The following is a 12590-nucleotide window of genomic DNA, read 5'->3' as shown; positions in this document are numbered from 1 at the left end:
TGGCAGGGGAAAGTATATAAAAAAGAAAAAGAAAGAACATTATTGCAACCTGTTGTCTGTCCGGTTGGTCAGAGCGAGTTAAAATTAAGGTGTAGGTCGCCAGTTTGAATCTCTCTCCCTTTTTGTTTTCTCGTACTTGTTGTGCCGAGAATGCAGCAGAAAGAATATCCGCCTCTCCAAGGAGGTGGAGAAGCTAAAGAAGATTATTGCTAAATCTAAGGTCAAGCTGTAGAACCTTTGGGAAAAATTGTAGATGATATGTCGGTAAGCTAATCCTCCTTCCATCCCGTCAGTAAGCTTATCAGTTCAAAACTTGTCTACAATAGCCGAGAAGCGCATCACTGAGCTACAAACCCAGCTCGACGCTAGCCACCAGCAAACCAGAGGCCGCCCAGATCTGCCAATGTATGTGCTTTGGCTCAGCCCTGTTAGGCGTCTTAACCTATCTTTATAGATTTTTATGCCAATATGTATGTTATTTTGTACAAGTCTTTCATCGAAGAGCTATTTTTTCAGTGAATCCTTAATTGTGTTAAGAAATGTAACATCATTCCCAGTCAATAATTTATCATCCACATAAAGTATTAGAGATGTTATCATGTTCTCACTTACTTTTTCAAAGAATGAACTTGAGGAGGATAGAAGACCGGATGACCGATCCGAAGATGAAGTGCCGCCATCCACACGAGCGCCACCCCTCCGAGGACTGAAACTATAACCTATCTACTAGCCAAAGCGACGTATCAGGATTCTCCTCCCTGCTACCAGCCACTGGAGTGGCAGACAGAGCAAAGGCGAATTCACAGGCTCACCGACGGAGTACATTGCAAGAGAGGAAAGAAAAACTAGCAATAGTAGGTTGCCCTTGCAACACTTTTTGAGTGTGTGATGTGAGGTCCTGGTGTGGGAAAAAATATTTTGTCTAAGGCGAAACTTGAACCAAACACCTTTCTAAATTGATCAAACTTGTTTAATCTTAGGTGCCATAAACTAAGGCAAATTTACTCACAAACTAAACGGGTCCTTTGATCTCTTCTCTAGTAGCACGCCCCGCTGGATGGTTTTTGTTAAAACCTGAATGGATGCATGGCTTTGTTAAAACGCGTACATAACCGAGTATATGGTGGTGCATCAGAAGTTGTTGTCTAAGGTTTGGCTGACATTGCAACCGTAAGCTGGTTAATTACTAATACGTGATTTCAGTATGGAAGGCAGAGCGATGAATCAAATGTTGGCTGTTTATAATGCGGTGTGTGACGGATTAAGATTATCTATAACCGGACCTCTCAAACCCGTCTCAAACATCCAGGCAGATCGCCCGGTCATTGTCCGGTCACGATTTTTTGATCCAGGCGAGCCTCTTAAACGGCCATCAAAAGTCCGAGGTGATCGGCACCTCCCATATCCAGCTCAAATATGAGACAGAAATGGAGGCGCCTGGGCACGCCCGTCACGTGGCCTGACGAAGGGGCTCCACATGGAAATGCCCGGAAACCCGACGGTCCGACGGACGTCGCGTTCGTCGCTGCGGTGTGAACGCCGCGTGGCGCCGCTCCGGCTCATCGCCCAAGTCAAAATCCGGCTATTTAAGCCGGCCAGCGTCCTGCAACCCTAACTCATTCCCTTCCCCCTCTCCGTGTCGCCAGTCCGAACCCATCCACCTCCTCCCTCTCCTGCTCCGGCGCTCTGCCCAGGGCCGGTCCTGACTTTTCAGAGGCCCGGGGCGAACTTAAAAAGTGGGCCTAATATAGTGAAAAATATATATTACATCGATGCATAGCACAATCGGTGCAAAAAAAAGATACAAAGCACAACATTTTTATGCCTAAAAAACATCCTTTTTTCATTACTAAATAAAATATATCGGATCTAACTTATCTGCTAGCATTTTCTTTCTTCTTTCTCAAAATCATGTTTTTAGCCAACATTTTACAAGAAAGGAGTCGAAATACCTGAATTTGTCTGATGAAAAATAGAAGAAATCCAGCTATCCAATCCCAAGCATATCAGGTCTTCCTAGGGTCCTCGTATCCTCAAATGAACAACCCCATACAGAAATAGAAGATCAGTCAGGGAATCGTTGGAAAACAAAGAAAAACAGTACAAAAGTCAAGCGGAAAAGGACTATGAAATTACAAGAACTTTGTAGGCCTTTGACTGAGCTTATGAAGTGTTGTCTCTGCCTGTGGCCGTCCGCTAGATGAGAATAGTTATAGGCAAATCCATAGAGGAGTGAGATGGAGAAACTGAAAGGGTATCAAAGGAATCAAGTATAGCAGCAATATCCATTAATTTGCTAGGTATGCTGCATGCTTCGGGAGTAGGAGCAGAAGGGGAACGAGGATACAGGAATAAGAAACGACGGCGGCTGGTGTTATGAGATGGATCGATTGAAACGAGACTTGGATTGTGCCTTTCACAGTTCAAGTAACCTACTAGTTTTTTTAACAGTACGTGCGCTATATGCTTTAAGGCCCGTCTTGTTCGATTGTGTAGTATATATATGCACAGGGTCGGGGCCCCCAATCAGGCTGGGCCCTAGGGCGTCGCCCTTCTTGCCCCTACCCAGGGCCGGCCCTGGCTCTGCCCATGCTCCTGCACTCCATCATGGTCCGAAGCAAGATCACCTACTATGCCATGCTGACGCCGGAGCGTCGCTATGAGATCCAGTAGCAGATCCGGGCGACGGAAGCCGCGCGCGCCGTCCGCATCGCGGCCGGGCTGCCTCCGGACTTGCCGGAGTTGGAGAAGGAGGAGGAGCAGTCAGGGGAAAAGGAGGAGGAGGAGATGGCTCCGATGGAGGTGGAGGAGGCGAAGGAGCCGGACCAGTAGGTGCCGCCCTTCAACATGGAGCAGGCGGAGGCGGAGTTCGTTGTCGCCTAGTCCGGCGAGATGGCGGAGTAGCAGGCCATTCTGGTGTCCATCCAGGATGATTCTATGTGAAGGCCAATCGGGTGTTCCTTCGGCGGGAGCAGGCGGAGTCCGACCCGCTCTTCGTCGAGCTCGACGCAGATAGAGGCGGAGGAGGCTGGAGCGGAGCAGCTGCAGCTGCAGTTGCCGCCCATGCTGCTGGAGCCGGGCACGGAGATTGTCGTGATCTCCGACGAGGAGTAGCTAGGATCGACGTAGTACGTAGGTTCTATTTTCTTTTACATGTCTTTGTATAGATATAGGAATTGAGTATGAGATGTCCAATGCAACAAGTGAAATTCGAGATGTGCCCGGTCACTCCTTGCAAACGCGCTCGGATGCGTCCGTGGGCATTTGAGGGACCGGATTTGCCATATGTGGCTTTAGATACTCTAACATTCTTAATATTAACCGAATGGACAGTCTTTTCTGTCACACGCAGAATGTCGATCGGCTATCACCTGAGCTTATTGGCCTTGAAACGCAACAGAGGATCAGTAACTAGTGGTCACTACTTAATAATATTTCTTCTTCTTGTTCTCCCTTGAGACTTGCGAAACAATGTCCATGGCAACTCGCCATGCCTGAGGTACTTCATCTAAACCTTGGAACTGGCCTAGCTAGCTAGTTCTGCTATCGTTCTGTAGTTCATCCGAGTCATCCCTGTGCAGATGGAATTAGAAAGCGAGTTAAATCTAGTGCAAACCGCAAGTAGTTATCTGCAAAAGCAACATTTCAACATAAATAGAGAGTAATAGAAAACTCACTGTATAGGCGAGTAGATGAACTGCTTTGGTGGTATCTCGAGTTCATCTGTGCTTTTCTCAAACATTTCCAGAACCTTGCTCATCGTCGGGCGAGACGCCGGCGATATTTGTATGCACCACAACCCAATAGTGGCCATCTTCTTTGCGATCTCTTCAGGTCCATCAAATCCCAAGTCAAATGGTTGCAAGCTCCCAAATTGTGCGAGGTGACTGTGAGCCCAATCCGGGAAGTACACCTCACTTTCCCTCTCAACACTTGCTCGCAAGTTCTTCCTTCCTCCGACCATCTCCAAGAGCACCATCCCAAAGCTGTACACATCCGACTTTGTCGACACCACCCCGAACCGCCTCGAGAAGACCTCAGGCGCGATGAACCCGACCGTACCCCTCATGCCATCCATCGACAATAGGTAGCTCTCCTTGGGGTTGCACAACTTCGCCAGACCAAAATCGGCGATCTTTGGGACGAAGTCTTGGTCTAGGAGGATGTTTTGGGGCTTGATGTCAAAGTGTATGATTCGTGTGTTACACCCTCGGTGAAGATACTCCAATCCTCTCGCGATGCCCGTTGCGATCTCATATAGTGTCTCCCATCCAAGAGCTTGTTTCGAATTCTCGGTGTAGATGAATTTGTCCAGTGACCCATTAGGCATATAATCATAGATGAGAGCTCTCTTTGAACCCTCCAAACAGAAACCAAGCAGAGTGACAACATTGACGTGGGATGTCCTTCTAATGCTGATGACTTCATTTACAAATTCTTCTCCATTTCCGGTCGTGTCATGAAGGAACTTGACAGCGACATGGCGGCCATTCGGTAGGGTGCCCTTGTATACCATGCCATAGCCACCCTCCCCTAGCTTTTCACCAAATGATTTGGTTATTTTCTTGAGGTGTGAGAATTTGTACCTCTTGGGAGCTAGTGAGCCGTAGTTGCCCAATATTTCTTTGATGTTGTCCCTACGGTCGTTGTAGTCCTTTCCTGTCAATGACGGAAATGGAGATCTTCCACTTCTGTGAATCTTCAGAGCAATAGTGGAGCACGTCGTGACCAAAATAATTATTGCAACGGCCGAAACTGGAACAAAAAAACGTGTGATTACTTTTTAAGCAAGTAATTATTTTGACAAGATATAAATTATTTTGTAATACTATGACAACTAGCATATATTTAAGGTAATCAGGGAAAAACACATCCTTTTTTTTTCTCAACTTGTCGATTAGAAGGGGATGGAAGGGTTTGGAAGTGATACCAGCCACAATTATGCCCAACTTGCGACGCTTAGAAGCTGCAACAAGAAAACAAGTGGTTAATCACGGTTATTCTCAGTCGAACTGTGTATGAATATGTATGATACATTTTACAACAGATAAATGCTACTTCATCCATTTCATATTATATAATGTGCATTTATAGTTTTCTCAAATGTCGAACTTCATAAACATTGATCAAGTTTATAGAGAACAATATCTATATCTACAATACCAAATATGTATTATATAAAAATATATTTCATGATGTCTGCAGGGAGGATCTTGCACCACAGGATTCACTGATGGCGTTGGTATCTATTTCTGGTGGCTCTATTACTCCCAGTATCGTGGAGGCAGAGGTTGCTAAAATTGCTCAGTACCAGCAACAGTGGACGTGGGAGGCTATACCGCATGGCAATGACGCTTTTCTCATGTCCTTTCCGAGTGAGGAGGTCTTACAGAGGGTGACGGGCTTCGCAATATTTATCAAATCTCATAATGTCACTATCGAGTTTAAGCCATGGAATTCAGAGAAGATACCACACCGCTTCGAGCTAATTCCTATCTGGGTTCATGTGCATGGGGTGCCTCACGCTCTCCGACACTTCTTGGGGCTTTGGGCAGTCGGCTCGGTGATTGGTTCTACTCTCGATGTTGATCTTCTTTGTTTGCGCCGGAGAGGAATTGTTCGTATCCAGTTAGCGGTACTAAACCTTGATTCTTTCAAAAGCAGCACACTTGACTCTCTTTCTTCCGACGTGGTGGTTCAAAGGAAAGGTTATGAGTTCCGGTACAGTATTGAAGAAGCGGACTTTCGCGTTGATAGTGACTTTGTACCTCGAGTCTGGGAGCACGACGATGATCCAGGGGGCGACAAGGGGCATGACAGGGAGGACTCTGTGAGGAACAATGATACAAGCAAGAGGTCCAAACCCACTTCATCATCCAACAATTCCTCGGACCCTACTTCATCGGGTGGTGTGGTGCCTATGCAAATGACCTCCATCGTCACACCTACGAGCTCTCATCGAGGCTTACCCGCCATGGCTGCTCCATCGCCATTAAGGGGGCCTTCTTCCTCGGGGTTGGATACTTCGTCTAGGGCTGCTTCTCCTACGACGTCAGAGCCACGACCCTCGACGCCGCCACCTTTGACTTGCTGGTCGCCACCGCCTAACCCCCATGTGGGGTCTTGCGGGCGCCCCGTGCCGGAGGGAACCGCTCCTTCGCCATCATCATCGCCCACTCCTGCTTCTCCGACTCGACGTGGTGGTGTGATATTCTCCCCATCCGTGCAAGCTAGCCAGGAGTCTGCCATGGCGGTGCTTCGCGCGTTATCTTCAACTCCTCCATCACAGGGAGGGGTGCCGGCTCCCGGGCTTGAGGAGGCTGAGGAGCAGCCTTCTCTATCTTCTTCATCGCTGCAGCAGCCCACCACGCCTTGCGGAATCGAGGTGATGGGCTCCGAGACCGATGTCACTCCTTCACCGCTGAGGCGCAGCGGGCGTCATCAGGTAGGGGCTGACGGATCAGCAGCCACCGACGAGGACACTATGGTGAAGGCCATGCGTAGCACTGCTGCACGTAACCTCGACTTCGAAGGCACCCCCTCTCGTAAATCTTTTATATCTTTTGATAATTTCAAAGTATCTTCAAATATTACTAGACTTGGGGTGTCACTAGGACGTAATGACAATGAGATAGATTTTTCGGTCAAGGCTCTAAAACAAGTGGAGTTCGACCGGCTTACGGTTGCTCCAAAGTTATCGAGCTTTGTCGACCCTCTACTGTCAGATGAGGAGGTGGAGGATGCTGATGCCAGCCATGAAGGCAAGCTCCTCTCTCATTTGATTAAAGACACGACTGAAGTAGACCTTGACGACACTGTATGTGACACTACGCTTTTTGAGCTTGTCGCAACGGTGCGCAAGAACAAGTCTAACTCAGCAAAGAAAAGAGGGCGCCCTTCTAAGAAAGTAAAGGTCTCTAAACATAAAGTTGGTTCAGCATGAGAGGCGTGTTCTGGAATAGCAGAGGTCTTGGCGACTTGGCTAAACACAAACACATTGCCGATTGTGTAAAGGATCATTCGTTGGACTTTGTGGCTATCGCTGAGTCGGGTAAACGTGATTTTCCAACACGAGATCTGGACCACTTTTCCTGTGGTTTTGATTACGAATGGCACGTCTTACCGCCGACAGGGAGGTCTGGGGGAATTTTGCTAGTTATTAACTCTACATACTTACAAATTTTGTCCACGTCTAAGGGGGAGTATCATATTAAATTCCACCTTCGAAATAAGTCCGACAACTTCATCTGGAGTCAGGTGGCTGTATATGGCGCCGCTCAAGAGGAATTTAAGTCTGCATTTCTAAAAGAATTAGTCAACACCTGTCGAGACAATCCCCATCCCATGTTAATCGGGGGGATTTTAATATCCTTCGATATCAATAGGAAAAAAACAATGACCGGTTTGACACTAGGTGGCCTTTCCTCTTTAATGCTGTTATTGACAGCCTGGATCTGAGGGAGATCACGATGTCTGGTCGTCAGTATACCTGGGCCGATAACCGATCGGTGCCAACCTTTGAAAAACTAGACCGGGTGCTAGTTACCACTGATTGGGAATATAAATATCCCCTAGCCTCGGTTCGGGCACTAGAAAGAATTGAGGCCTTATCGGATCACTCTCCATTGCTAACCGATTTTGGACAACCAATCCCATGTTCTAATCGTCATCAGTTTAAATTTGAACTGGGATGGCTCACTAGAGAGGGATTTCATGAGCTGGTTAAGAAGGTGTGGGCGCGCCAGCCTCGCGGTAACACACCCATTCAATGATGGAATAATCGAATCCGCGCCTTGCATCGATTCCTTCGAGGATGGGCCAAACATACTGCTGGTATTTACAAAAAAGAAAAATGCGATTGTCTACCTTAATTGATACCCTTGATAAAATTGCGGAGGTGAGGCCTCTGTCTGCTGTTGAGATTGAACAAAAAAGTAGTCTTAACGAGCATATTGCCCGCTTACTACGCGAGGAAGAGATTAAATGGTACCAACGTAGTAAGGCGGACTCGCTGGTGCAAGGTGATGATAATACGAAATACTTTCAAATGCTAGCCAATGGCAGGCATAGAAAGAAGCGTATATTCGCCCTTGACCAGGAGGAAGGCCGAATAGAGGGGGAAGTACCACTTAGAAATTTTATTACTAAGTTTTACAAAGACCTTTTTGGGCCTTCAGCTGAAACTAATTTTTAGTTGGACGAATCTGTTACTCATGACATTACTCAAGTAACAGAAGCGGAAAATGAATACCTAACCTCTCCGTTTTCTGAGGAGGAAATTTGAGTTGCTGTGTTTCAGATGGAACACAACAAGGCACCGGGACTGGATGGCTTTCCTGCAGAGTTCTATCAATGCTTTTGGGATGTGATTAAGGCAGACTTGGTTCAGTTGTTTAACCAACTGCATTCTGAGGACCTTGATATCTCTCGTTTAAACTTTGGGGAAATTATCCTATTGCCTAAGATTAAGAAGGCTAGTCGTATTCAACAATATCGACCGATTTGTCTCCTGAATGTAAATTTTAAATTTTTTACGAAGATAGCGACTAATCGATTGAATGGTGTAGCTGATCATGTCGTAAAACCCACTCAAACAACATTTATGCAAGGACGAAACATATTAGATGGAGTGGTCGTCCTGCACGAAACTGTACATGAACTGCACCGGAAAAAGTTGAACGGTGTCATTCTTAAAATTGATTTTGAGAAAGCCTACGACAAAGTTAAGTGGCCCTTCCTGTTGCAAACCTTGCGCATGAAGGGGTTTTCACAAAAATGGTGTCGCTGGGTAGAGAGCTTTGCCTCTGGAGGTAGTGTGGCCATAAAAGTTAACGACGACGTTGGCAACTACTTTCAGACACGTAAGGGGCTTCGTCAAGGTGACCCCGCATCTCCCATTCTGTTTAACATAGTCGCTGACATGCTAGCTACCCTTGTTGAGCGGGCTAAGCTGGATGGTCAAATTAGTGGAGTCATTCCACACTTGCTAGAAGATGGTCTATCCATTCTACAATATGCGGATGACACGATACTATTCTTGGATCATGATTTAGATAAGGCACGAAATCTCAAGCTGCTCTTATGTGCTTTCGAGGAACTTTCAGGCCTCAAAATTAATTTTCATAAAAGCGAACTTTTTTGCTTTGGCAATGCTGCAGAATCAGCACCCGAATATGCCGAGATTTTTGGATGCCAGCTTGGGCAGTTTCCGATTCGGTATCCGGGTATTCCCATACACTATCGGCGGTTAACTATCGCTGAGTGGAGGCATGTGGAAGAGAGACTTGAGAAACGATTAGCCAGTTGGAAGGCCAAACACTTGTCTTATGGGGGCCAACTGATCTTGATCAATTCCGTCCTAAGCAACATGGTTTTATATATGTTGTCATTCTTCCACCTGCCGAAAGGGGTTCTACAGCGGCTAGATTACTTTAGATCCAGATTTTTTTGGCAGTGTGATAACGAAACAAAGAAATATCGACTTGCTAGGTGGAGCGTATTATGCAGACCTAAAAGTCAGGGGGGCCTGGGAATCCAAGACCTTGAGATTAAAAATATCTCTCTTCTCAGCAAGTGGGTTTATAAACTACTCATTGAGAATGGAGTATGGCAGAAAATCATTCGCAATAAGTATGTGGGATCCAATGCCATTTCTCAACTACATTGGAAACCTGGGGATTCACATTTTTGGAGTGGTGTCATGAAGGCCAAGAAATTCTTCTTTCAATTTGGGACCTTCTCGGTTAGGGACGGTTCTCAGGTTCGTTTCTGGGAAGATACCTGGCTAGGGAACAACTCACTAGTGGTGCAATATCCGAGCTTGTACCGGATTGTTAGACATAAATTCGTCACGATCAAACAAGTCTTAGGACAAGAAAACCCCGATATTTCTTTTCGTAGGGATCTTTTGGGCACTCGCCTGACAGCATGGAATGAATTACTCACTCGTTTGGAGGACATTCAATTGTCAGATGAGCCTGACACTTTTCGATGGAATTTGCATCAGAATGGCAAATTTTCGGTCAAATCCATGTATGATGCAATGGTCCATTGTGATGTTCCAGTTGATAATAGAAAATTATGGAAGCTAAAAATCCCTCTAAGAGTGAAGATATTCCTTTGGTTTCTAAACAAAGGAGTCATTCTAACTAGAGATAACCTCACACGACGAAACTGGCACGGGTCCAAGACATGTGTCTTTTGCCAACATGACGAGACTATCAAACACTTATTTTTTTGAGTGCAAGTTCGCTCGGGCAGTTTGGGCCATGGTCCAAGTAGCTTACAATTTATACCCACCACGTAGTGCACGAAATATGTTCGGCAACTGGTTGCGGCGTATTGATAAACAATTTTCTGCATATATTTTTGCGGAAGCGGCGGCCTTATGCTGGGCAATGTGGCTTACCAGGAATGATGTGGTTTTTAACAATAAATGTGTCTCATCTCTTATGCAGGTTATCCATGTTTGTACACGATGGCTCCGTATCCTGCAGAAGCCGGATGACAGGGACCTTTTTATGATGGCGTCTACATGGCTGGAGCGTACGGCCAGGGAGGTTTTCTACCCACATGGATGGCGGTGTGATTTACGGATAGGATCTACCGTTTCTTAGGATGGACACGTTTTATTGCTTGGCATTGTATCGAGTTATTTTAGTTTTAGGGTGCTCTGGACTTTTTGGCTGTGTGCATCTAGCTATGCAGAGGCCGGGCTTTCTTTCAATCCGATTGTATCACCTCGATATATCTATTCAATGAAAAGTCCTTTATCAAAAAAAATGATGAATTTAATGATATTGATCTGGTATTCTAGATGTCGATAACACTCTAAACTTGGTCAAAATTTCACTTTCAAAAACTGAACCTTTTTTTGAGGGAACCTTTCAAAAACTGAATCTAATATAGACTACTTCTGGGATACACTATATATTTTGTAACGGGTACTACATTATTTAGTTGCATGTACTTATTAATCAGTTATTGCAAAGCTTCTACGTTCTACGTTGACGTCACAACCAGTCAAGCAAGGGGCTCAGACGGGCTGGTTGTACGTTCTGCCGCTGTTTCAATTCATTCAGTGAATGAATTCCTTTCATTTCATGGGACCAGCAGCTTGCTGCTTTAATCACGAGGGCCGAGAATTTATGATCGCACCCGATCGGTCGATCGATCAAGACGAAGTGAGAGACCAGGACCTCACCTGATCTCACCTACTAGTGTACATCGCTTTCCCACCAATAATTCATTAATGAAGCTACTTCACATTTAACTCACCTCTTGAGGGGGACGACGGCGCCGGCGCCACGATGATCCTGGTTGTGTTGGGCGGCATGTAGAAGGGCACCACCTCGAACCTCGTGTAGCATGTCAGCGAGTAGGCCCGCCCTCCTTTCGTCCTACGCATACAGAGTATGCATGCATGCATGCATGTCCGGCCGTGGTGTCAGTCCTCAACTCCTCATACGCCGCCGGCCGGCAGCAGGCAGCTACGACGTAGATGAACGCATGCGATTGAACTATATAATACTAGAGCTACTTACATGGGCAACGACGCGGCGATGCTCTGGAGGCAGAGGCGGCAGTCGGCGGGGGACAGGCCCGCCACGCACTGCGCGAACCCGTACAGGCTCTCGTCGGCGGTGATGTTGGTCTGCCCGAACGCGGCGAGCGGACGCGGCCGGCCGTTCGCTCCGGCCTCGGCGGCCGCGGGAGCGAGGCGGTCCATGAGCCGATTGAGCGCGGCGCCGTACCTGTCGGCCTCGCCGGCGCTGGTCATGTTGCCGTTGTAGAAGGAGAACCTCTGCACCGTGTCCGGCTCCGGCCGCGCGAGCTCCCTTCCGTCCGCCGCCGGGTCCGCGTACCGGAGCAGGCAGTTGTTGTACAGCATGCTAGCGGACGCAGCGCGCGGGCACGCCAGCGTCACGTTCCCGGCCGCCATGCGCAGGCACAGCCGGCACACCTCCGGCGGGCCGGCGTCCGCGTAGCACAAGGCCAGCCCGTACGGCGCGCCATCCTTCGCCTGCTGACTGCCGAACACGGTAGCGTCGCCGTCGCGGGAGCGGCTGGCGGCAGCGACCACGTCCCGGAGCACGCTGCGGAGGCTGGCCCCGTAGGTGCTCCCCGCGGTGTAGTTCGCCGGCGAGCACTGGTCCCAGACCTGCACCGTCTGCGCGAGCGCTCCCGGGGCGGCACAGACGGCGAGGAGCACGGCGACGGAGACGAGAGCGTGGGTGGCCATTGCTCTGCGCTCTGCTACTGAGAAAGATCGATCGAGACCAAAGCGAAGTCGACCTCTATGTGTGCGAGGAGTGAGTAGTAAAGTGGTCTTTGTTTATTTTGCCACAGACGACCTCTATGCGTGGGTCTCCCGGATGGGTCCACAAAGTGCGTCCATCATTTATTTTGTAACTAGTGCTATGATTGTGCGGTGTTCGGCGACGGTTGGTCGTCGCACTGGCGATGGTCTTGCGGAGTAAGAGATGGTCTTGTATAGGGGTGGGCATAAAAATCGGCGCCGGGCCGAATGGCTTGCCTGTCCGCTTTGTTGAAGGGAGAGAGAGGATTGATGAAATAGTTGTTCGTTGTAT

General features: G+C 47.8%; 1 protein-coding gene across 1 annotated transcript; it reads right to left on the bottom strand.

Annotated features, from left to right (window-relative positions):
- Positions 1-3673: 3673 nt before the first annotated feature.
- LOC119297561 (LEAF RUST 10 DISEASE-RESISTANCE LOCUS RECEPTOR-LIKE PROTEIN KINASE-like 2.5) lies at positions 3674-12275 on the bottom strand. Its single transcript, XM_037575302.1, has 4 exons — positions 11544-12275; positions 11278-11399; positions 4931-4966; positions 3674-4755 (listed from the first exon to the last, which is right to left on the bottom strand). Exons 1-4 carry the CDS (start codon positions 12239-12241, stop codon positions 3674-3676), a joined length of 1938 nt encoding a protein of 645 aa, XP_037431199.1. The 5' UTR covers positions 12242-12275.
- Between the last annotated feature and the right edge of the window lie 315 nt (positions 12276-12590).

Source organism: Triticum dicoccoides, chromosome 5A, assembly GCF_002162155.2.
Source record: "Triticum dicoccoides isolate Atlit2015 ecotype Zavitan chromosome 5A, WEW_v2.0, whole genome shotgun sequence".
NCBI lineage: Eukaryota > Viridiplantae > Streptophyta > Magnoliopsida > Poales > Poaceae > Triticum > Triticum dicoccoides.
This window is presented reverse-complemented; position numbering and strand designations above follow the sequence as displayed.